The 27,697-nt window shown below is 36.7% G+C and overlaps 1 protein-coding gene across 1 annotated transcript in view; it reads right to left on the bottom strand.

Moving 5' to 3' along the window:
- Nucleotides 1-27,697, bottom strand: part of LOC134669508 (sodium channel protein para-like) — an 87,463-nt gene that overhangs the window by 35,962 nt on the left and 23,804 nt on the right. Inside the window, 4 exon segments of the mRNA XM_063527097.1 lie at nt 666-845; nt 8,248-8,348; nt 11,649-11,755; nt 16,927-17,046. Of these exon segments, the coding sequence (XP_063383167.1) occupies nt 666-812 (147 nt within the window). The 5' untranslated portion in view covers nt 813-845; nt 8,248-8,348; nt 11,649-11,755; nt 16,927-17,046.

Raw genomic sequence — 27,697 nt, 5'->3', positions numbered from 1 at the left:
TTTCCAGATTTCTAGCTTTATCTATTGGGTCGTGAAGACGCTCGCTATTGAAATGCATTTACACCGTAATAATGCAACTAAATATGACAAGCTTATAATAACTACTGTATAATAGCTGTTTACCGGGACATTGGCAACGCTCTAGGATTCTTTTTCCGAATACTGGCCGAGAAGCAATGTGTTCAGAAAATACTTTACGAGTAAATGCAGTTAAAACAGAATGGACACAAGTTATCGCTTAATAGCCATAGTAACATGCCGCCAATCTCAGATGGAACTAGCATTGTTTGCTTCTGCAATGAATTTTGAAGTTGATGCGATAACTTGTAAAAATCATGTCTCTAAAACGAGCTGTAAAAAGGTAAAAGGGGCAAGCAGGCAAATCTTACTTCTTTTTTCTTTTTCGTCCGCCCCAAATCGTTCTGCAATGATTTAAAAAAAAGTCAGAGCGGTTCGCTGCATTGCTGACGAATCCAGAAAGAATCACTTCAAGTTACTTCCGTTGCAGAGTAGCTAAGTCAGCAAAGAGGTACTAATCGATCTCCCATTGAAATAGTTCGTTTTGTGTATAAACCTAACGTTGTAATGATGTTTTGCATGTCCTATTGCTAGGCACACACTCGTGATCAAAATGGCACACTAGAGTGAGATCAACGTATACATACCTCGCCTTCCGCTCGTTTTTTCTCGAGTTCCTTTTGCTTGGCATGCTCCTCTGCTATGCGGGCTTCGATAGCGGCCAGTGACTCTCGTGAGAAGGGTCGGAACAAGCTTCGTTCTTCCTCGCTGATCGAGTCCAAGTCCACGGACATTGTCTATCGAACTCCCCCCGAGTGAACTCCCTACTGCATTAGAAAAAAATACGACATGAGAATCAATCAATTAGATAAACAACTAATACATTTACTAGGCACTATTAATGATGTGTTTTTTATTCATATTGTTATTTATATAAATTTAAAAAATCCTTATACCTTAGCTATCTAAGAAAGTATACAAGTACGCAATCAGTCAACGTCGAATCGATAAATTCTTAAAGTGAACTAATAATTAGGTATTGTGATTTGTGATTAATATGTGAAAATATTTGCACTACTTAGTACCAACTTATGTCGGTCACATATTAAGCTAGTTCTCTAACACTCGTGGTTTTATTGCAATCCAATCCAAAAACACCAACAGGTAATTTTACAACATGAGTACAAAATGTAACCTATTAGTACACCTACATTATACAGTTTACGTACTGAACCAAAGACATTAAGGAAAGAGTCGCGCTCAACTCGCAAATAACTCGGAAAACCGAAGCAAAATCAAATAGGGAAGGGAACTGCGGCACTGATTATAACAAGTCCTGACTTTATTCCCAACTTTAGTATCGGCTATTATATAACGGAGCTGGGTCCTTGGAACAGTTGCGTAACGCAGGAATATAGGTCAACATTTCTCGTGTTATGCGTGGCCTTCAGCTCCGAGTTTTTGTTACTAACTATGTTGCCAGTAACGCACACAATATTATAATTAGCCCGTAAAGTTGTGATGGGCCCTTAAACGCAAGCCGAGCTTTAATAGAAATTGATCTTGTAAATGGTACTAAATATAATATCCGTTACTTATTTTCTGTCGGCTTCTTCCTTTCCTTAAGGAATATCATGAAAATATGTCTTGTTTCGGGTATTGATGCAGAAAATGGTCGTTATCATAAACGCAATAAGCGGACATCATAAAATGTACATAATAATAAATCATTATGACATTAAAGCTCTCCAAGGGGCCTCTACGTGTTGGATCTGTGTCCCCACGCAAGCCTATCAAAAAACCGGGATTATAGGCCCGTGATATCCAAGGAGATACAATTAAATCATATAGGTACTTAGGTAAGTACCTAAATATATATTTACAACGGTTTTTTTTTATAAACTTTTTGAGTTACGACTTAACCTTACGTAATATGTATTATACGTATATAGTATGTATTTTAATATTTATAATGTTATTAATATTTTGCATACCTACTGATTAGTTCAGTGGTTAATCTCACCGTGTGGTTTATGATTTGATTATGTATGTATGTACATATGTATGTATGATTTGATGAGGCATAACGCCACATTACTTAATAATAACGCCACATTAATAGGCCGATTCACTTAATAACAATTTGTACCAACCAATTTGTAACCAAAAGCAAGTGCCTTAAAGTCTATATTTCACCAGAACATGCACGTACTGATTCGCGTAATGATGATGACTGATGCCTGGTGCCTGATGATGATGACAAGACGGTCGTATCAAACTAAGATAAAAACTAAATCAAATAGTTAAAACAGACCGACAGACAAGGATCGGGTGCGGGGGCGATTGGCCCGGAACCGATCCTCTCAATACCGTTTAGTAAGGTACGCTCAATGCTGCTGTCACGTACAGGGAAACTACACACAGAACACTGGCTAAACCAAGCTGGATGCAGACAGGCCAAGCAAGCCATGCCTAGCATGAACGGTAAGCTCACAAGGACACTCCTTCAACTAGGATGGGTTCGACTGAGTATAGTAATCAGTGTCATAACCGGTCATGGACTTTTTAACAAACATCTTTTTATAACAGGTGTCACAGACAGTCCCCTATGCCGTGGGTGCATGGAGAAAGAAGAAACAGCCTCTCACGTGGTGTTGGAATGCAGCGGATCTCAAACATCTCGGATCCTCGAGAGACCTCCCCGAGGTCCTACTCAACATCAAAGGTTTGATAGGATTCCTCGAGGAGCTGGGCTGGCCAGTCCACCCCTATCACGTAAAATAGGCGCAAGACGGAGTTGCGGAAAATTGCCCGTACTACAATACAATACAATATGGTAGATCTTAGCATCATATCAATAACGGTTAATTCATAACTGTCAAATGTGATGTTAGAATAATTTCACTGTAAATTGTATAATACATCATTAATATCGTAATTAGACTTCAATTATAAACAAATTTATTATGAATGATAGATAGTTTTATAGTAGGATATCGATCGGGAACAACACAGCAATATTTCATATCGGGGCGCGGTGAAGTTACCCCATTTATTAGCCTGGAATAAGGTCACTCGAGCCCGACACAAAGACATGCCTCCAAGCCAACTAAACTCCTTTTACCTACTAAAACTTGATATATATTATATATATAAATATAGTCTTATTTATGCTTAACTAAATAATAACACTAATAACTCAAAACAATTTGATAAAAAAATACGGATGATGTTATAGCTAAAAGAACTTTATGCATAAAAATGGATTTATTAAAAAAAAATACAGATGATGTTATATCTAAAAAAACAAAATGCACAAAATTGAATTGTAATTAATTTTTTGGGCGTAAAAAGAGAGACTTAATCCAAAACACTTGTTTAAGGATCGTCGTTTATGAATAAGGCAAAAGCAACAAAAAACCGCATTGGAAATCAGTCACCCGTTTTGACTATGACTATAATTATATGTGCGCAGTCTCTGTTCTGTCGTGGAACGGATAAAAACCTTAGTAGACAACAAATAATTATAGACGGTCAAGCAAATCTTGTCAGTAGAAAAAGGCGCGAAATTCAAATTTTCTATGAGACGATATCCCTTCGCGCCTACATTTTTCAAATTTGCCGCCTTTTTCTACTGACAAGATCTGCTTGACCAACTATATATTTCAAAAAATCATAAGTATTGGGTTAAAATAGTTTTAATATATCCTGTCCCCGTATGATTGCTGCTCCTAGTACCGAGCTAATTTAGAAACGAGATAACAAGATAGCTAATATAAAATATTTTTCTGCCCTCCGGAGTAAAGTGTCAACATTCGGCCCGCTGTGCGAACCAAACGAAACCAAACGAAGATGCCGCTTTTCCGGCTCCTCCGTCGCGTCGAACAGAAAAATACACACCGTCCGTTAGTACTTTCCTGGGCTACTACCGCGAAAATCGAAGTTCGCAAATTGCGGGCATCTTTCTTTGTTACTCTAATTACGCCTTCATTGGAGTAAAAGAGAAAGATCCCCGCAATTTGCGAATTTCGATTTTCGCGGTAGCCCCTCTGGTCCGTTTGTACCTAAGGCTAGGTATGTAAATATACAATTTTTTTAGAAATCGTTTTGACACCAGAATAAGGCAGCACACCATAATGCAACCTTAACTCAACATTTTTAAATCGCAGTCTAACAATATACCAAATTTTATAAAGGAAATAAAGTCCTGCCAGAAGCGTAACTTTTCCATTTTTTCCTTCAATATAAAATTTCAAATATCGCTCGCAGACGTATCTGCTTGTTTAAAAATTGGTTTAGCAATATACCTGCCTATACACCTACCGTAAAGGGCAAAAAGCACGCTAACCTTTATCGTCACCCCTTTATTTCCCGTTTAACCCTCTTATGGACGTCGTTTCAGTTGTCTGACGATTATTTATCACTTTTATCAGCTACCTCAATGAAAATTTAATACGTATTCTTAAATGAGTTTGGTTACTTGTTTGTTTTTTAAATATTCAGTTCAATAAATAATATTGTAACCAAGGATGGTCAGAATACTACAATATCAGATACATTTATAATAATGAGTAAACATTTGAAATTACATATTACTTACATCTAGTTGATGACCTCTTTTGACCAACCTTTTATATGTATAATTATTATAGAAATAGAAATGTTTATTTGCCAGAATACGTTACAATTAGGTCTTAACTAATACAGTTTTAGTTTCAGTATTCAGTCGACATGAAGCCAACATGCAAAATGTATGTAAATTACATTTACTAGTAGGGTACATCATCAGGTACATGCATAAAATGTCAATAATCTTAATAAAACAATGTCAATTCATTACAAATAAAATTAAAAATAGAACTACTTAAAATTGCACATATAAAAATTAAAAATTAAAAAATAAGCTAAAATAAAATGGTTTGGTATGTCAGAGTTATGTCTTGAATGAATTTATATCACAATTTGAAATTTAAATAGTCCTTAATAGTATAAAAACAATGATCTTGTAGCCACTTATATATATAGTCAGTTCTTTCTTAAATTCATTTCCATGCAATATTCACAATTCATGAGGAAGGTTATTGAACAAAACAATACACATGTTATACGCATTTTTCCTATAGATATCAGATTTACAAGCTGGCTGGTATATCATATTTTTATACTGGGCTCGTAGCTCCCTTGCAAACATGTCTTCTCTGTTTTTAAAATATGCTGGGTGGCTTTTAATAAATAGACATGCCTTTAAAATGTACATAGAAGCTAAGGGAAGAATCTTAAATTTTTGGAATAGAACTCCACCTATTTCTCTTAAACATTTTTTCTGTATTATGAATGCCCTCTGAACGTCAACAGAATTGCCCCAGAGCAAAAGTCCATAATTGAGAGTGGACGACACATACCCATGGTAAGCAGTTAACGCGCCCCGAACAGAAACTGAATTCCTTAGACTTCTTAAGGCGAACACAAACCTCGATAACTTGGAACATATCAAGTCCACATGATCTTTCCAATTCAAATGTTGATCGATAACTAAACCTAAGAATTTCGTAGTTTGATTTTCTTCAATAGGAGTATTATTAAGGTTAACATTTAAATGTACTGGATTTGAGTTATACGAATGGAATTGTAAAAATGAAGTTTTGCTTATATTAATTTTGAGGTTATTATTTTCTATCCATGTGTTAACATCAGTCAGTGCTTTATTTACGTTCGATTCGTACATAATTTTGTCAGTTCCTTTCTTTCCCATCACGGAACAATGGTGTTCCGGACCTTTGGGAGGCGTGCGCGGAGCCGAAGCCAACACGTAGAGGCCCTTTTGACACTTTAATGAAATGTAAGGGGTACACCGAGCGGATGCTGCCCTTACCCGTGTCATGGGACGCACGCAGAGGCAGCACCCGCCAGGGTGTAAGGGCTATTGAGAGTTGATGAAATCTAAAATGAACTAGGTTATTGGGTGAAAGCGATGGACTAAGTACTGAGCTATGGGGTAAAAAACCGGACGCCTGCCTAATAAAACGGTATGCAATTTTATTTCCGGCAGACGGTGACTCGCCCTCACAAGATGGGCCCCCACAAAAAGCGACATCTAGGATGGCTCAAGGACAACACCGGTGTGAGCGGCTCAGGGGTGTCGAGAGGTGTGCGCCGCTTTCTACCCAGTGGCTGTTAACAGCTACTGTGCCAACTTCAGTTCCTTTTATTATTAATGTTGTGTCGTCTGCGAAAAGTATACACTTTTGTGATGTTGCTTGCGGCAGATCGTTGATATACAGCAAGAACAATAAAGGGCCTAAATTACTCCCTTGTGGTACCCCTGACCCATTGACACGACCCTGAGACCTGTACTTCTCCCTTATAAGTTTATTATCCTCAGTAACCATTCTTGAGATTTCAGTACATTGGATTCGATTGACTAAGTAACTTCTCATCCAATCAAGGGCATTACCTCTAATACCATAGCAACTAAGTTTGGAAAGGAGCTTCGAATGATTAACGCAGTCAAAAGCCTTACTCATGTCGAGAAATATTGATGTCACTGGTAGTTTGTCATTAATAGCCTCTGTTATATCTTTAATAAAATCAAAACAAGCTAGTTCAGTTGAGCGTGACTTTCGAAACCCAAATTGTTCAGGCAATAGTATGTTATGTAAAGTTAGATAGTCAATTAGTCTTACAAACATAGCTTTCTCAATAACCTTCGACATAACAGGGACCAAAGTAATGGGTCTGTAATTATTTGGATCTTTCCGGTCTCCTTTCTTGAAAAGCGGTTTTACAATAGAGAATTTAAGCTGTTCAGGAAAAGCGCCATGAACAAATGACAGATTTATCAGGTGTGCCATAGGACGACATAAATATGGAGCATTGGTTTTAAGTAAAATTGTTGATATATCGTCATAGCCACAAGACTTGCTACTTTTTGACGACATTATTAACTTATAGACTTCATTTTCATCAACGGGTCTTGAAAATATAGATTTAACTTGGTTCTTTTGACTGTTAAAATTAATTGGTGAATTATGATATGGAATGTGATTATTAACAATATCGATAAAAAAGTCATTAAAAATATTACATATGTCCTGAGGATTATAATATGTTACATTATTATAAGTCAATACATTAATGTTATTACTAGGATCACTGGAGTTACAACGATTTATTAAGTTCCAGGTCGCTTTACATTTATTTTTGTTTGACTGTATATACCGATTATTACTCAACTGTTGAGATTTATGCATACATTTTCTTAACATGCGGCTATACTCTCTGAAACGAGTTTTACAACTATTATTCCTTTTCTTTCTGCACATGATATACAGCTTGCGTTTTATATGGCAGGATTTTTTTAATCCTTTAGTTAGCCAGTTAGTTTTCTATCATTTATTAATTATTAGCTTTACATTACTTATTTACTTTCTTGTTTATTATTATGATAACATTGCATGCAGAATATATTTCCCGTGCTTTTGTTTAAATTTAACATAATTGACGCACACCGAGAATGGATTGATTATTAACTGGGCGTTTTCAGAAATAAATATCGAAAACCCGATTCTCACAGATCCCGGTGTTTTTGGGTTCTTTCTACTCAGAATCACTAGCATATTCAATTCTGATGATAAAATAAAATGTCCCAAAATTTTTTATGAAAATTGTACATTCCACTACGTCACGCACATACAAGTGAAAAATTTTTTCATACTAAAACGTGACGTAATGGATTGGACATTTTGGGACATCTTTTTTTAATGGTGGGATGGAGAATGCTGTCGATTCTGAGTAGAATGAGCCCAAGAACGTCCAGATGTGAAAGAATCAGGTTTTCAATATTTATTTCTGAAAACGCCCAACTGCACCTAGAATGAAGCTTAAAATAAAATTACGAATATAAACAATTTTGCATCCCATTATGTGGTGGAATTATGTACAGTCAACTGTAAAAATATGGGTGTACAAATCATCTCAAAAATTTGTCCCATAACTCTTATGTCAGTAAATTAAGAACTATACACATATTATTGAGTAAGTTGTCTACACCCGTATTTTTATAGTTGACTAGGAACATAATGGATTTAACCAACTTGTAATTGTTTTATAACCTTCATTATTGCAAGTGAATGTAAGGTAGGTATCTATACTGTATTTCTTTTCTTATTTCGATTTCTATAGGTATAGTCCGTGTGAATAAAGACAGCAAGGTATCGATAAGCTGTTTACCTGCTAACAGTGAATGGGCGGGCGATGGTGCGGGGACCGCGCGCGGCCGCACGCCCGGCGGCCGCGATCTCCCGCCGTCCACCTACGTGGGCGCCGCCCTTCTGTACAAAATACCGACCGTTAGGGTCTCCCCAAATATATCGACGCGCATTCGGCAAAAGCCGATAGGAAAAAGCTTTATGTCCGCGCAATAAGAGCGAAAAAGTCGTCGGTCGGCTCGGCTCGCATCGGCCGGCACCTGCCAACGCGTCGACGGCTTTTTCGCTCTTATTGCGCGGACATAAAGCTTTTTCCTATCGGCTTTTGCCGAATGCGCGTCGATATATTTGGGGAGACCCTTACAATACGCTACTTACATATTTCAGAGATTTCTGCTAAGCTACAATTCTTCCTCGCGTTATCTCGGCATTTTGCCACGGCTCATGGGAGCCTGGGGTCCGCTTGACAACTAATCCCAAGAATTGACGTAGGCACTAGTTTTTACGAAAGCGACTGTCATCTGACCTTCCAACCCAGAGGGGAAACTAGCCCTTATTGGGATTAGTCCGGTTTCCTCACGATATTTTCCTTCACCGAAAAGCAACTGGTAAATATCAAATGATATTTCATTACATAAGTTAATAATTTTACTTAGTACCTTAAGAGTAGTTAAGTGTTGTATATTTCTGTTATACATGTTTTATAGTTCGTTTTTTTAGCATTAGAAAGAACTTGCAAGAAGATAAGCGAACTTGACATGTCTTTTAATTGAAAAAGGCCTTTTAAAAATCAGTAACTATTACTTATGAAAGCAGAAGAATATAAATTATCGTATTACATTCATAATTGTAACATATTTGCCGTAACTTATTTTTAAAATGTGTTTTTCAATTAAAAGACACATCAAGATTGTTTACCTTATTTCTAATGCTAAAAAAAACGAAGTATAGTGAGAGCTGTTAAGGAAATAAGTGAATGTCCTTTAGTGTGTCTCTGTAAACTTATCTCCTGCTCAGTGCTCACTTATTTCTGTTTGCTTTCCAAATAAATAAAATAAAATAAATTCCGAAAAACTCATTGGTACGAACCGGGGTTTGAACCCGCGACCTCCGGATTGAAAGTCACACGCTCTTACCGATAATAGAGTAACTTTATACATTGTTTGCGGCAGCGCTCTTCCGCCTTCTGCTTACAAACCGGTATCGATTAGAAATTACATGGAAATTACTCAATTACCTACGTGTTAGTGTAGGTACTGTACTGAATGTGACAAATTAGATTCTAACATTACTAGGTAATTATAGATACGATAAAACGATTTGTTAGTATGAATATGAAAGGTGTGACGTCACTAGATTGCGGCGCAATCTAGTGACGACCACAGACAGGGGGGTTAGACACCCCTTCTGTATTACAATTCACATGTTACAATATATTTCTGTACTATTATACACCACACTATAATAAGTCATATACGTTTAAACGATTAGTTAGGGTCGTGAATAAAGTTAAATATGATGTCACGAAATAGTTTCGTAGTCGCCGACTCCCTACGGCGGCGGTCTGTACAAAATATCGGTTGAAATAGGATAGGTTATGGCTACGCTCGTAGCGCGTAGCTCGCGCTGGCACTGAGTGTGTTAAGCTGTAAGCTAGTAGGGGAGAGCGGGGGCTGGAAGTTCCGATTTTTAAATAACATACAAATTTCGAAATAATATAATATAATGTAATAATGTTTGAATGTCAAAATGAAGAATTTCATTTATATGACATCGTTCTAAATTCTAAATGCCGTTTGGTTTTCTACTACTTACGCTTTTATTTTTATCTAAAGTCAGCGCACAGGTATGCCTACTAAGTACTTATAGTTAATATAAATAATTGATTGAAAAATAATAAAAAGAAAATACGTAGTATTTGTGCGTACATATACAAAAGTACCGAACAGTTTGGTCAGTCGTAAAAATAGACGTTCTAAATCTATAAAATATTCATAAATAGCGACGTAACTTTTACCGCGATTACGTAAAAGTTTATAGTGCGCAGTCAAAATGGTGTACTTATACCAGAGAAATACATCGTAGGCCCTTCGTGTTTTGTAATACGGTTAACTTGTGACCTTACGTCTGGGTGGTTTATAGTTGCATTATGTTTATCCACCGTCTAGCTGTGGAAGGTCAGATGGCGAAACTGAGACCGTTTATAGCTATCGATATAAGTAGCAGTCGGCTCTTTTACACAATATGTTTAAAAATACCTACTGGTCATTTTGTGAAACGAAACGAATCGTCACATCATAGCGGTACGATTAACGTCTTAAAAGCTAATCTGCCCGATTCGAACTTTAAGATACGTCAGTTAATAGATCTAGAAACGATATGATTTAAATATGTCAGTGTCAAATGTGACGCTTTTTCAAACAAAAACGTCACCTTTGACACTGACACATCTAATCCATATCGGGCCATGAGACCGTTTATCCATATAGCAGTCGGCTCTTTTGCACAATACATATGTTTAAAAATACCTAATACTCATTAACGAGACGAATTATAATCGTCACACCATGAACGGAACGACTAACGTGTTAAAAGTAATGTCAAATAGAAGAGAACATGAGTCTTGGTGCGTAGCCAACATGCCAATCGTTTTATGCTCCGTAGCATATCATCCCAGCGAAGCATCCCAAGTTGGATTAATAAATTTCACACTGTATACCTATGTAGTACACGTACTTTTACTACTACGTACTTACCTACCTACTATACGTACTTTTTTACGTACTTACTTGTATTGTTCTATAAGATCGTTTTATAGGTTAATATCAAATAAAATAAAAAATGTGCTAAGCTATTCTCAATCATCAAATTGAATTGAATAATCTGTAGCTACCTACTTTAGTAAGTCATTCATTATCATACTTTGGCTACAGGCCAAAGCCATAACAAATCCATACACAAGTCCATAAAAATCATTCAAATAAGTAGGTAGGTACTTATGTAAAAATTACATTGCCAGCTGACCATCTGTCTCGCTCGCAAACTGTCGCTATGTTGCCTACCATCAAGTGACAGTCGCGCTGTCTCCGGTCGCGGTCTTCTGTCTCGGTCGCTTGTCTCTGTCGCGGCGCGAACCGCCACCTTTAAGGTGGAAGTTCGCGCTGCGACAGAGACAAGCGACCGAGACAGGAGACCGCGACCATCACTTGACCATAGGCGGCATATAAGCGACAGTTCGCGACGAGACAGAGACAGGTGACAGAGACGCGAGAGGTCTCTGTCTCCCCGCGAACTGTCGCTTATATGTTGCCTATGGTCAAGTGATGGTCGCGGTCTCCGGTAGCGGTCTCCTGTCTCGGTCGCTTGTGTCTGTCGCGGCGCGAACTTCCACCTTTAGATAGATTATAGTAAGTAAAGTATTACCTGTCGTCCGCGAGAGCAGTGTGGCCGCGGCTACCAGAGAGATGAAAGTGAGCTCGTGTTCGCTGATAGGGACAGCCAGCAAATGGGCAAGATTTTTCATGTCCGACCTGAAACCAACGATGCGAAACAGACTCAATATATACTCAATAAGATCATACGCTAAGATGGAACCATGGCTTATTCGATTAATGTTTTGAGAGACCATCAGTACCTTTTATAGATAAGCATGGCTGCAGACTTTTTATACCGGGTGTGGCCTGTAATATGAGCAAAAGATTTAACTGTAGGCTGTACTCCTCATACTGATCAACATTAGTTCAGCGACTTTTGAAAATAACTTGTAGTTTGATTTTTAATACACTTTAAAGGTTATTTAAAGACGCAATGTATTGCGAATTTTGTTATGTTTAAGGCTTGACAACTTCGAGCAACACGGAAGGGAGGCGGCATTCGCACTATTTCCCCTCTGCCGAGGTACAAGATTAGCGCGTCAATAAAATCTAGCGCGGGTAATAAAACTAGTTGCACTTGGATTTTTCACTAGACTGAGTCCAGACGCGCGCGTGAACACTGCTGCACAAAAATGCCTGTTTGCTCGGTTTTTTTGTTATAAAAAGAGGTCGGGGACATCAAATTTACAAAAAGAAAGTGTTACATTTCACATGTAATATTTTTTTTTTACATATCATACGTTTAATTACATTTAAATACAATTATTATATTTTAGTCTCAAGTAATTGTTGGATTTATCGATTTTACTCGCTCAGTACAAATTGCGGATCGGTCGAGCGACAAATCCGACTTCTCATCTCTCAGAATACAATGACATACTTCAAAGAAAATGTGTTAGTGTACGTGTTGTGACACTAGTCACTCGTCCGTACACAAAAAGAGATCGAGGTTTGCAAGATTTGTCTTTGACGTGTGTCATTTTCTATGTATTTGTGTCGTCATTACAGAGGGCCTACCGCAAACCAAGTTCGACGTGTTGCCTCCCTGTCACACTTACGTATGAATTTACAAGTGCCATAGAGAGGCAACACGTCGAACGTGGTTCGCGGTAGGGCCTTTGATTGGATTTTGTATGTAAGTGTGTGAGAAGTGCGACTGTGTGCACCTTCCCCCCGCGAAAAATGGCAGAATGATTTGTACGGTGAGATATCACTTGGGCCCCTCCCTTCCGACGTGTCGGAAGCCGGTGTTGCTCGAAGCTTGACAAGCAACGTCAATCACAATGATATGGCGTGGCGATGGCGTCCATTGAAGATAATATTTATTTTGTATGAAAAATAGGGAGTCTAAATACCTTCATATTTTTTTAAACTTGTTGAACAATAGTGTCACCGTTTGAGGAGTACAAACTATCGTTTTAATTATTTGCTCATGTTACAGGCCACATCCGGTATAATAGATAGCTGTCCCATTAACAGGGATATAAATAATTACAAATACAAATAATTTACATATTGAGAAAAGTATAGTACAGTGGTTGTTCTTAGTTCTTAGTCTTGTTCAAGACTTAAGAATTTATATAGAAACAAGTGGCTTACAAATGTCTGAACTAGGATTCCCTGTGTTTCAGGCAGCGAAGGACAATATATTAATTATTTTTTAATTATTCACATAATTATAAACTATATGGATTACACAATATAACTGCAACTGATAATATAAGTATAATGCTATCCCTAATTTTCGTATTTGACCTAGGATTACGCATAGTTAGTACCGATTTCGGGGTTAGGTTAAAACATTTACGCGTCATTGACGTGTCTTGTTGATCATTAACATCAATTCCTATAATATTTTATGTAATAGTCAATAGCTATTTAGCTATCGAGTTAGCAGCCAAGTGAAAACGGTAAATGTCCCGAAAGTTCATTACGTTGTAAGCACGCTAATGTGAAACCCAAGCAATCCAATAACGTGACCTGCCCAGTTGTAACTATTTTAAGTGCAGCAATTTTAGACTTTCGTAATTTGCTACGTAACTACGTTAATTGAATATATTTGTGTAGTTAGATTAACTGACCTAAAACAGTTCGTAGGTAAGTACTAGCTTATTTTGGGTTTATGAAATGTTATCTTTTGTTATTTATCCTTAGAGTACTGTTACAAGACTAAATGCTTATAAGAACTTAAAAACATAAATAAATATAAATACAGCAGTGAGACCGAGCAGGACTTACCTATAGTACTTACATTTTTAAAAACTTGCATCTTGTGTGTCCTTGTGCGCGTGCACAATAAATTGTGTGTTTCCAGTAAATTGATAATTCTAAATATTAAATTCTTAATTGTACCTACATACCTAATAAAAAAACCGGCCAAGTGCGAGTCGGAATTGCGCACGAAGGCATTATTGCGCATTATCAAAAAGTCACGTTTGTTGTATGAGAGACCCACTTAAATATTTATTTTAATGTGTTTTTATTATTTGTTGTTATAGCGGCAATAGAAATACTTCTGTGAAAATTTTAACTGTCTAACCTATCACGGTTCATGTGTTACAGCCTGGTGCATGACAGACGGACAGTGGAGTCTTCGTAATAGGGTCCTGTTTTTACCCTTTGGGTTCGGAACCCTAAAAAGGAAAAAAAGTATAGGTATTTCTCGTGAAATATGCCTTATCCTACAAATAACTACATTAAATACCATCATACCATTACTACTTATTATTATATCATTACTTATCTCTTCCTTAATGTGCCCCTGTGTATATATTATATATATATATATTGTGTTTGTATTTTTGTATGTGTTTATATATATGTATATGTATGTTATATATATTAAACTATTTGTTTGTACCTATTGGTACATATTTATATAATTGTATATGACCGAATGTGTAATCTTCTTATTCCTGTAATTTATTTCGTGCACTACCTGTTTTTAAAAGTTTTCTATTCTTTATATCCTGCTACCCCAAGGTTGTCTGGAAGAGATCGCTTACAGCGATAAGACCGCCTGTTGTAGCAACAGTTACACTGTAAATCTGTTATTTTATTTTTCTTTGTGGTGCAATAAAGAGTATTTACTTACTTACTTACTTACTTACTTAAATAATGCAAAAATGTTTTGGAAAACAACCGCGACCGTTAAAGTGCGATAAGAGCAAAATATTTTCGCCTTTACATTTTCTAACAAAAGTAGATATAGTTTGTCAAAGGACTGTCTCATTTCAATCATAGACCGAGAGAATCACACTGTCTTTGTCTTACACTAGTACTAGCACCCAAAATAATAGGATGAGTATAGTTTTCTTGGTTCTTACTGACTGACAAATTGGTTTGACCAAAAAGGTTTTATTAGGTACTTTTTATTTGATACCGGATATGAGTGAACATAAATAATATATGGATCCTTTCCCCATAGGTACCCACTTACTGAAATACGCAATACCATGCAGTACTTGCTTAGAAACATCACAGTAAATATTACGATTCCCGAGAGACCCTTAAACAAACACAAACATACTGGCAGTTCGTTGCGGTTTAAGGATGACTCACGCTAGACCGGGCCGTGGCCGGACCGGGGCGGGCCGGAGCGGGCCGACACAGGGGCTGTCAGGAGCGCCAGCGTGACCGGGCCGTTCCGAGGCCGGGGCGTCAGGGCCACCCGACACTAGTTTATTTATTGCATTAACACTAGTGCTGTCCGAGCGTCTAGTGTCTGTAGAAACTCGAGTGCTTTGAGTCTGAATTTGAAGAACAGCTCTTTTTTACAAGACTGCGGTTAAAAATCTTCTCCCAAGTCGAGTCCTTTGTAGTCTTTTTTAAGAGCAACTTGAAAGAACTCGACCCTTCAAATAAAGACTCCGTGAACAATTTCATAAGTTTTTCCTATATTTCAGTAAAGAAACTAAGCGTTATTGTATGATATATTGTATGTACGTATCTAATCTACATATTATACTTACATAAATCAGACCAAGAAAAGTCTGCAGCGGATTTGATAACCCACGCTTACTCCCTCATTCATTATCCCATTCAAGCATGGCAAACTCCATAATTCCTTAAAGCTGTTTCCAATTAGGAGTTTTTTGAGCGTTAGCTTAAGAATGTGGACGGAACCGCGAAATCGCCTTTTCATACTTCCTTATTTTCCTCTCTGGATAATAACATACAGCTACTTAACTAAAAATATTTTGACACAATTTGATGCCCCTCGTTTATTTTATTTATTTCGAATTTTTAATTAAGACGCATTTAAAAAATTGTGTGGAATTTGTTGTTAACTCCTAATTCGTACCGTAAACCAAAAAATCGAAATGAAACACATCGAAATGGACATGAAATGCAATAATATATCTATGGTTATTATTAATGTCAATATCCAAAGAGGAAAATGGGAACATTTGTATGGATAAGCGGTCGTTCCCCTTCCTATTAAAAACAAAAAAAAACTGTATTGTCATGAATGAGAACCCACAGGAGACTCGCCCTTTGTCTGACCTTGGCCTGGATAGGAGGCCTGCGAGTACCATCCCCTTCACAGTTAACTATACATCGGTGGACCTTATGCCTTTTGTAATAAGGTCCATCGATGTACAGTTAGCAGCGTTGCTGTTTGTACAGATTACATCGGGGGTCGTGTTCCGTAGGGGAGTAATTAGTTAAGGGAGGCTTGTTTAACAACTAGTAATGTTGTGTTACTTACATTTCAGATGTGATCACGTTATTTCATCACCTTTATGTAATAATGATAAGGTAAGGTGGGGTAAGACTATCACTTGTATGGAATCCTCACACCACTGTCTTACACCATAAACTATGTTGGTCTTAACTTATAGTCAGGTAAGTTGGATAACATGATTGATGTGTAATTTATTTGTATAAGTAACTATTAACACAGCCTCTATGTCCCATCGTTTGACTTTTTTAATTTTTTTTATTATTATATAATTAAGGAGCGAAAAACGAATTCCATACACTTTTTTTAATAGAAAATGTATGTGAAATTGCGTCACAAATGACAAAACTAAAATTCTTTTTCGGACACTTTTTAAATTAGTCCTCGTAATTTTGAGTAGAAATAACCTCTAACTAAAAATGCCCGACTACTCAAATCAAAATTATGAAATAAAATAATATAGAATAGTTTATTGTATTATGTATTTGCAAGTTCTATTGAACTCCACTTCAATACCTACCATTGTAACACAAATGCGTCACATAACTTTCATTCCTTCGCATCACTTACCACACGCCACGCGCTCGCCGAGATATCACACGCTAGCTTACTTTTTCTAAAAAATAAAATTTTGTGTAGTTACCGTATATAGTGCTTGGGGTATTGTCTAGAACGCGCGCGGTTCGTTGGCCGCGACGCCCGCAGGCCGCGCGCGCTGCTGGCTACCGGCGCGCGCGCACCACATCTGCCTCCGTTGCCGCCTCTGCAACAACCATGCCATCTATTTAATACCCGTAACATGCTTTACAGACTGACATAAGTACATGCAAAATAATAGCACTCAAAAATACATTGATAAAGATTTTCACTGCGCCATTTTGTTGAATTTAAAAAGGAATCGTTTGAGTTTGTGTATAATTGCTAAAGGACATCTCACCCCTGGCATCCCTTCTCTCCCCATTCATAACCCAACTATCCACGCAATCCCTACTCACCCCATTTTAGTTTACGTTTTGTTTTAGTTAAACTTATTGTAGTGTTCGTTTTTTATGCTTTTTTGGTCTAATCCCTAATTTCTTTTTGTCAATGTACTGCCATTTTTGGGCCACATTTTCATATTGATTATACTTAACTATGAAAAATTACCAATAAGTACCCAAGGGCGGATCCATTCAAGGGGGTAAGGGGGGTCACAGGTAGGTACACAATAGTACACATGCTTAGACTCGAATGACGCATACTACTCAATCGATGCCTTTTCGAGACCTAACACTGTACCAAGTAGATAAAACTATATACTTACATATTAAATTATAGGTATAATACAAATAAACAACTGCTAGTTCGCTGGCTCGCATCAGCCTTGCCTGTCCAACTATGTAAATATAATAATTAATTAATCATAAGACCTAGCATAGCCTAGCACCTTACTCCTTCGTAATAAGGCGAAAAATGTAAACATATCTTTGACGTCGACTGTACCTGACATGTAAAATTCCATTTTTATCAATAAATAATTGAAATTGAAACTGTACAGCTGCAGCTGCAGAAATAGTTGAGCCCCCCTCTCCCATGCGAACAAATTTCTATGCAGGGGGTGTCAGTTATCTCTGCTGACTATAACTACGTATTCGAGTTCTTTATCTGAAGTGTTTCCACATTTGTTGTCCTTAAAGTGTCAATGACCCAGGGAGGGCGGGTCGTCCTCCATAGAATATATATATAGATACACAAATGTAATGAAGGAAACGTTGATCAATTTTTAACTTTTCTTTGGATGTTTTATTAAACATGACCTGACCCTTTCGGGTGCGTGCCCTTCTTTGAAATACCTATTTACATATACAATTAAATTATACATGGAACGTAAAATGTAATTAATAGCGACATTAACTTGACATTACGAAGTCTTTAACCGCATTTTAGAACGCCTTTTACCGCATAAAGTATTCAAAAGGCAAGGTGCCGAAACTGTGTGTGGAAGTCATTTCATATTCATATTTAAAGTCTGCCGTCATCCTTATCATGAATGTAAAATAGTATTGAAGTTATAATTAGGTATTTATATGAATTGGAATCCAAAACGTAAGATATTCAATAAAATAAATATTTGTTGAAATAATTTGCAAAAGAAACATTTATATATTTCAGTACGTAAAGTTAATGGTATATATCACATATGTTATGTACAATCATACAAATTTGTTGAATGATAAACTTGAGTATACATAAGTACGGCGTTGTCTCGCAGATGAAAGTAGGTAACTAAACGCAAGTTGGCTTAAACAGAAGTTTACAAGTTCCAGTTATACATCTCCGCTGTCTAGTTATTTGAATGCACTGAGAGCTCATTATCTGGGTAGTGTCAGCCCATTCACGGGCCGGCGGCGGCAAGTCTGTCGCTTCCCGCTGCCTTGTATGCTATTGGTCGCAGAACAGAAGCATACTAGTCGAATTCTCGAGTGAACCAGCATAAAATGGACTCAAGAACTGTAACAACTATGTGTAACCGCCAGTGTTGGGCGTAATTAATTACTCGTGTAATTTAATTACATGTAATTAAATTGTTTGTAATTTAATTACATAAAATTTAATTTCATGTAAATAAATGTTCTGTGTTGTTTGCAATTGTAATTACATTAATTAGTAATTAAATTGCTCAATTACTTTTCATTTACCCTTTTAATAATATGCAAATATGAACAAATGTACTTGGAGTAAAGAAAAACTTTTATGAATTCCATTATACGCTGGATAACGTTATAACATAATTTTTATCCCGGGAATCATACCTTTACAGGGTACTATGTGACAAACCACGTTAAAAATGACGTAAGCGCCGACCTAAGGTTAAAATTTAAATTTCAAAATGTAATAAAAAATGTAAGTGTACATTTTGCAATTGTAATTAGTAATAAAAATATTAATTACTTTCCACATGTAATGGAAATTATTTGTTGGAATTACATTTTGTAATTGCAATTGTTAATTAGGAATTCAATTACTTTTTGCCCAACACTGGTAACCGCCGAGCGCATTTATACTTGAACGCATGAATCGCTCGTGTTCGGCAAGGGATCAGAATGGTACCGTTGGTTGGTCTGAAACGACAATGACGGCGCGGAGCTATCTGCGCCCGACGTTTCAATGGCTGAGTAGCTGCAAGTGAGATTTAATATAAAAAAATGGACTTTTGCTACAATGCTGCTGCTTTGTAAAAATTTTAATATTACGGCAAAGCTGATAATTTACAAATAAAACATTGGTAGATATATACCATAGGGCAGATACAGATACTGCAACGGCGGAGTGCAGTTCCCATACAAGTTGCAGTCGTGTTGCAGTCAGTCTGCACCAGTCCTTAAGTGCTACTTAATATTTTATTTATTTTATTTATTTTATTTATTCAGAACACATACAGTCATATAAGATACATATGTTAGAGGTGCGTAATACGCACATAAATCTTAATACTAAAAAGACCTGGAGGTTCATAAAATATACATGTAACTGAAAATTGGTATACAATAGGTACAAGCATAAGCCCAAGGTAGGATACCTACAACAAGAAGCAAGAATAACTCATTAATACTTACAGCAAAAAGTCGGAATAATAATAATAATTACAGCGAGGGTCAAGAAAAGAAATATAGAATTCTGAAAATAGGAAGCGTAGTACAGTAAAATAGATAAAAATCAAGGAACAATAGCTATCAAAATAAAATCTCAGAGAGTAGGTAGTTACAGCAATAATATTTTTTCCTTTAACATGATTTTAAGTGTAGTAAGTGATTTGTGAAAGGGATCAATCCTGCCTAGATGTCTATTACAATAGTTGGGCACTCGTCTGAAAAACGTATGCTGCGCATATTTCTTGCGAGCAAAAGTAACGTGAAAAAGGGGCCTAGAACGTAAGGGGCGGTGCGGAACACTAAAAAGCACTTTTTGTAAAAGATTAGGGCATTGGATTGCATTTTTACAAATTTTGTAGAAAAACATAACATCCAAATACATCCTACGATTACTGAGGGAAGGGATATTGAAGTACTTCGCAGCCGTCGAGGTGTCATTGAAGTGAAAACCTGTCCTATAACTAAGAGATTTTATAAAAATGTTTTGAATCCGCTCCAGTCGATCAATATGTACCTGATACTGCGGTGACCATATAACACTACCGAACTCGAGGACGCTACGGACAAAACAGAAAAACAATAACTTATAAGCAGGCATCGGAGTTTTTATCGCATGGTAAGACTAATAGCAAGCTATGGAGTCGACATTTGCCATAAATGTAAACTCATATTCATACTCATGCTCATTTATTTCATTAGTTAGGTATTTTTTTATAATCAAGGACAACAATTCGCAGGTTTATCGTTTTACAGTACATTTGAAGATTAAGACAGGCTCGTAAACTGATATTTACATTTACCATTATGAATTCATCCGGACTAAGTTGAAATGAGAACCAAGACATATTTTCGGCAAATGAATGTAGGATCTTTTAATTAGTGGAAATTTTCATAGAACATGAAGCTACAGGAATAAAAGCTTCAAAGTCCTGATATGACATGATAAATGCATCATCTTTTTCATATTTACAGTTATGAAACTTATGAAATGAGTAAACAACTGCGACCTTTTTCATATTTTCGGGGGTAAATCGGGTTCTATGATGATCAAATATCCACTTGTGACTAGAAAACGATCGTTCTACATCAACTGATGTTAACGTCGCGTATTCTAATATTCTTTCGAATTGCTGAGAATTTGCCATGGCTCTAACCTCTACGAGGTCCGGATTTCTATAGAGTACTTTATCCAATTTATCCTGAACTGTTTCAGGGCCGAAACATGTAAAATACTGTCTAATTTTGTCTAATATACGGAAAGTTTGCTTTATGGATATGTTGGTACATTCTAACATTGTAATCGACTCGACAATAAGTTCATAGTTATCTTTTATAAAACTTAGCTCTCTTTGGATATTTACGCTCGACAATGCGGCTTGGGCTTTCGATATTGCGATAGCTTCTCTGCTATTTAATTCAAATATAACACTTCTTATTTTTTCATAATAAGTTTCATAATAGAAAGCAGCACTCAGCCACGTACCCCACCTCGTTATTACTGGTTGCGGGGGTAATGGCACATCGGGAACCATCTCTTTAAATAGCCTCGTTCTTTGTGGCGATTTGAGAAATATCTTTTTGACGTTTGAGACCAAAGTGTTAACTTCGTCATGCTCAGATCTTATTTCTTCTGCAACTCGATGGAGTGCGTGTGCTAAACACGTAACATGTTTCATATTATAAAAAGTTCTTTTTAAAATTTTGCCAGCTAGAAGCATGTATGCAGCACTATCCGTGCAAAATATCAAAAATTTATTAATGTTCTGTGTATAGTCATTTTGCCACAAAAAAATTAAACTATCTTCTACTAATTTAGCAATTGAGGATCCATTCACCTTTTCTATTACTTTACACGACAGCAAATACGGTCTGGATGGAAGCCCTTGCAGTGATTTTACAATTACATTAACGACACAGTTTCCAGACCATCCAAAGTTTCATCTACAGAAAGCCACAGGTACGAATTGTTTAATGCGATTCTTATTTTCTCTATGACTGGGGTATACATTTTTTGCAGATAATATTTTCTTAACAGAGATTCATCTGGTAATTTTTTATTTGAGCAATTACAGCAAATATGTTTTTCCATAAATTTACGAAAGTTAGGATTACTGAGTCTATTCCAAGGGATGTTACAGTTGATTAGAAATAAACAAAGGTCTATATAGAAGTCACTTGCAATTCCAGATTTCTTTTTATGCTGAGCACTTTTTATATGTTTCGTGACATTGTCTTTTTTGAGCTGAGTGATAGAAAAATCACAAACAGTACATTGTATAACTGACCGGTCGGGATCATATTTTAGTTCCTCGTGGTCTTCTATCCAGTTCTGTACAAAGCTTGAAGTTCCAGTGGATTTCGTTTGATGAAGAATACTGTTGATATGTTTTAAAATAAATGTATGTTTCAATTGGGTGAGTTGTACTTCACAACTCAAGCACACTATAGCAGATTTTTCATAGTCATATTGTAAATCGTTGTATGGCTCTATCCATGCCAAAATTGCAGCAATGTCTGGGTTAGGCATACCTAATAATTAATTATGGAATATTCCACGACGTATTTACCACTTACAGATATAAATAACTACTACGTTTGCAATCACCAGTGATTGACACATGATGACAAATATACTAATCAATTTTATCAGCGGTCAGTACCTACATGACATTAGGTCTTTCGCAGCGATGTAGTTTGTATAGTTGTATGTTAAAATAGTTGAAGTTATGAATTCATAATGTAATAGAAAAATATTTTTTTATATAATTCGATTAAGATAATATACACGACCGACCGCTCTAAAGGCATTTTAAGATAAATTAAATAAATGAGTATGAGTATGAATATGATTTTACATTTATGGCAAATGTCGACTCCATAGCTTGCTATTAGTCTTACCATGCGATAAAAACTCCGATGCCTGCTTATAAGTTCTAGGTCGCTTAAAAGGCTGCCCTACCCGAAGCAACATGCCCAAATTTTTATATGCCCGCTTACAAATGTTATCTATGTGGGTATTAAAATTTAATTGCGAGTCTAATGTAACTCCTAAATCTCTAATGAAGGAAACTCTTGAAATATTTGAATGGGATAATTTATAATTATATATTATAGGGTCTTGCTTACGATTGAAGCTGATAACAAAACATTTGTCGGGGTTAAGGAAAAGATTATTTTTTGAACAATATTGGGAAAAACGATCTAGGTCTTCTTGCAATGCATGGCAATCCGCTTCCGAAGTAACAGATTTGTATATTTTCGTGTCATCAGCATAAATTAGCATAAATTAGCATAAATTAGTAATATTATACGGATAATGCAGTTAGTATGAAAATTTGATGCCTGTACAGCAGTAAGGTCTAATGCGCGGCTGTACAGGTCCTAATGTTTTTAAAGACATAAGTTGATTGTTAAAAGCTAACATTCATAAAAGGTTTACGTCACGTATGTACATATGTAATATATGTAGGTACCTAATACGCCGTACGTTATAAAATGAATTGAAATGGAATGTTATTCCAGTACAGTTGGAATTCAGAGACAACGCAATAAACATCGGTTGCGACGTTCTGTATATAATTCACTGTAAGTGGTAGAATCGTACTCGTGGGGTGAACAAACCCGCTGGATCGATACCGGTCGAGCTCGCGGGAAATCCACCCGAAGCAAATGCTGAGACCTTATGACGAATAAAATGGAAACATAGCTGCTTAAGCGGCGATGGCTGAGTGGATATGACGTACGATTTTGAATCCGGAGGTCGCGGGTTCAAATCCTGGCTCATACCAATGAGTTTTTCGTAACTTATGTACGAAATATCGTTCGATATTTACCACTGGCTTTTCGGTGAAGGGAAACATCGTGAGGAAACCTGCATTCAAAGGTGTATGTGAAGTCCCCAATCCGCATTGGGTTAGCGCGGGGGCTCAAGCCCTCGCTCATGAGTGACGGCCTGTGCCCAGCAGTGGGACGTATACATATAGTAGTAGTACCTTAAAACACTTTACTGTACAAAAATCAAAACAAAACAGGAAAAATAACAGTCGTCATTAGTACAAAGGCCAACTTATCCTTTTAAAGGACCTCTTCCAGTTAACCTTCGAGCAATTGAGGGAGAATTGGAGACGGTAGACATCCACCGGCACCGATTAACGGCATCAATAAAAGAAAAGAAAAGTAGAAGGGAAAGTAGCTTACATTGAATTAAATATAGTAGTATACCCTATAATGGACGTGGAACCAGTAATGGGATAAAAAAACATAATTCCTCTAAAATAAGTATCTAAAAGTAGTTTATAAACACTGCCTGTATATTATCATAAATAAGAGTCCTAGAGCTGTTTCAGTTTGAAGTTTCATTAAAGTTGGTTGCTTTTTAAGAAATTGGCGTCAACCCAAAAGTTGTCGTGTCACTGAAAAAAAATACCACTACGAATTCTTAACAACTTCGCTAAGAGAGGTGAGTTAATTTATTAAATTTCAATTAATTAATACTTGATGAAAACTATAATGTGTTTTCTTAATTGCATTTACCATGAGATAAGGTATACAACACACAATGTTGTGACTCCACAGATGTAAAAAAAAATAGTGGTATTTGGCCCAATCCCATTATAGGAGCTGTAAAACTGCGTACCTCCTATGATGGGACAATTGACAGAATGATGCTTGCCATGCCATAATTTCATGTTTAAACAATACAGAAGTAAAATGTAGTTACGAAATATGTCAATCAGGAGGTATTCTCGGACTTCGGATAAATTAATATCGTTTTTCCAAACTTTTATTTAACTTGCCCTGTTAGTTAGTGTGGGTCCAATGTTGGTAGCTGAATTTGAGCCACTTTTCGATTTCCGATTCAGTTGAATTTTGTGTAAGTACGTAATTAAGTATGCAAATCAGATGATAATGCAATATTATGATAACATGGACCTAATCTGATGATGGAGACAGGAGGTGGCCATGGGAACTTTATTGCAATAAACCCTAACTAATTGTGTTTGGGTATATTAGAATTGTCTCGATGGATCTAATACAATAATAATTGGCTGTGGAAAGAAAAATACATTCAGCGATAAAAGTTTATATCAAAAATAGTTTTTTTTGCCGTAACTTATTCCCCATTTCAATATTTTATACTGATAGAGCAATGTCCATTATAGGGGGCCCATTACTGGATCCACGTCCATTACCGGGGGCCCATTACTGGAGATTTGGTGTCCATGACTGGAGAAAAAAAGCATAGTTTTAATTTGTGAAATATGTGGAAACTATTTGCTGTATCTTTGATACAACACGCCTAAAACATGAAAGACGGATAGGACTTTCATCTTTTAACACGCTAAGCGGTAGACCATTTACATGTATACGGGAAATATCATAAATACTCCAAATTTCCTCTTAAATGTCCCATGACTGGTGCTGTTACTATAATACCTACTTTGTTTTTTCAAATTTTCTAAAGCTTTTGTTGAACATCTCTGCTTAAATATTTAGCCTCCATTTACCTGATTGTGTCGATTTTGATCGACTCGATCAAAGCAAATGTCGATATCAGCTCGCGGCCTGATTGCGGCTCCATTGCGGGCATTCCTCTCCTTCGAGTTCCAAATGCGATGCCACTAATTAGCACATGCTGAAGGTAACAAGTATTTACGGGCCAATTCGAACGTACACACGACATCAAAATGACATATTTCAAATATCATTCAGTGGCGGCCATGCATAATGGAGGATTCTGTACTTTCATATCATACGGTATGAAAAATCCATATAGGCAATAAGTTTTAGGCAAAAATTTCATTTCTGGTACAAGCTTTTATCGCTGACTGAACTTTTCTTTCGACAGACAACTAATACTCATCGAGACAATTCTAAAAACAACACACAATTAGGTTGCGTTGTTTCATCACAAGAGTTCCTATGGCCACCTCCTGTCTCCATCATCAGATCAGCTCGATGGTACCATAATATTGCATTGTCATCCGATTTACTTATACATGCATGCAAAATTTCAGCTCAATCGGAAACCGGGAAGTGGATCAAATTTAACTTGCAAGATTTGATTACAGACAGACAACGGTCAAATGAAACTAAATAAAAGCTTCTAAAAATGGCGTAAGTTCGCGGCACTTACGTCCTTTAAATAAAAAGAGAAGTTTTTTTTAAACTCAATAAAATATTGCTCAACCGATCATGTTCATAACAATTTTCGTGGAAATAATAATGTATTTAGCTATATTTTCTTACAACTTATTTAAATTTTTTCAAAAAGGAGCAAAAGTTAGAGGGGGTTGGACACACACATTTTTATTTGGAAAGTCTCCAAGCGATTATTTATTTTCAAACGTATTACTTAATCAAAGAACTTTTTCACGCCACTGCTCGGAGATATGGCATTGCAATACGAATATGGTCTAAATCTCGTCTCGTCGGAGCCGATATCTATACAGCGTTGTAGAGGTATGTACTCCCCAATCAATATCTTGGGTCAACGTACTGTACGTTTACACTGAACTAAACTATCTAAACTAAACCGAATGAGTTGTACGATGAAAGATAAATAACTTTAAAATCACAACAAGAAGTGACCCAGCAGAAAACTTTTGTGACGCGAAAAATAATTCAAGATTATTAATATTGTATGGACCCGGGTATGTCCTTAAACTACGTCCAGGACCCGGGTATGACCTTAAACCACGTCCAAGACCACCGGTGGACGGGCAGCAGCGTCCCTCAAATTCGTTGTACTCGACTGCGATCGCCAACCCGCCTGCCAAGCGTGGCGATTAATATGGCATTTATCCCCCAAAAAAGGGGGAGGCCTATGTTCAGCAGTGGACGTCTTATGGCTGAGATGATGAATATTGTATGTGACTAATAAATAGGCCTTAGTTGCCTGAAAATCGATACATATTTGATTTAATTTGAAAATATTCAACAACGACCTCTCGTGATTGAAAACATGTATATAACTCTTCTGCAGAAAACCGTGCCTGCAAAAAACTGGACATCGGTGGGAAAGAGCTCTAAGTCCGATGTCCGTCGAGCTGGACATATCACAAGGTTGATGTAGACACAAAGGTACTTTCTACAAACAACCGCACTAAATGCAGATGTTATAGTACGATGATGATGTGAGAATGAAGTACCATCGCCCACACTGTTAACTTGTACGACCTCATGCCTTTTGTAATACTAATAAGGTCAACCGTTGTATTACAGTTAGGAGTGTTGCGCGTTTGTACTATCTTGGGTTGACAGGTGGTACCTATACACTTATCAATTCCTAAAACGGATAACAAGTTTAAAGCTTAACCCTTGACCTTTAAGCACCACCTCAGACGGTCCCCGGAAATCAAAACAATCAAATTAGAATTTTACCAAAGATACCTCAATTCGTTCGTTTTGTAATATGACTGAAGCCTGTGCCTGTATCTGTTCCAACTTTTCATTCGTTCTAAGAACTGTTAAATCATTATTAAATATAATTACTTCGTATAAAAATATGAGTTCTATTATAGAATTTAGTGCTCGAAGTGACTAAAGCCTACTCGAGTTATACAAAAGAGAAAAATAAAATAAAAGCGTGTCGACGATCCCTCTGCGGATCCCTCTCTGACAATCTCGATTATACACTATTTTCGTCGTTGCTTTGTTTTAAGGCGTCGAGAGACGCTCCGAGGTGCTATTGTGGCTTTCCGAGTGAATCCCGCTCCTACTAGCTAATGCACCCACTACACGGTCTATTTATGTACCGCCTACACCTCTTCCCATGAGATC

Source organism: Cydia fagiglandana, chromosome 12 (assembly GCF_963556715.1).
Source record: "Cydia fagiglandana chromosome 12, ilCydFagi1.1, whole genome shotgun sequence".
Lineage (NCBI taxonomy): Eukaryota > Metazoa > Arthropoda > Insecta > Lepidoptera > Tortricidae > Cydia > Cydia fagiglandana.
This window is presented reverse-complemented; position numbering and strand designations above follow the sequence as displayed.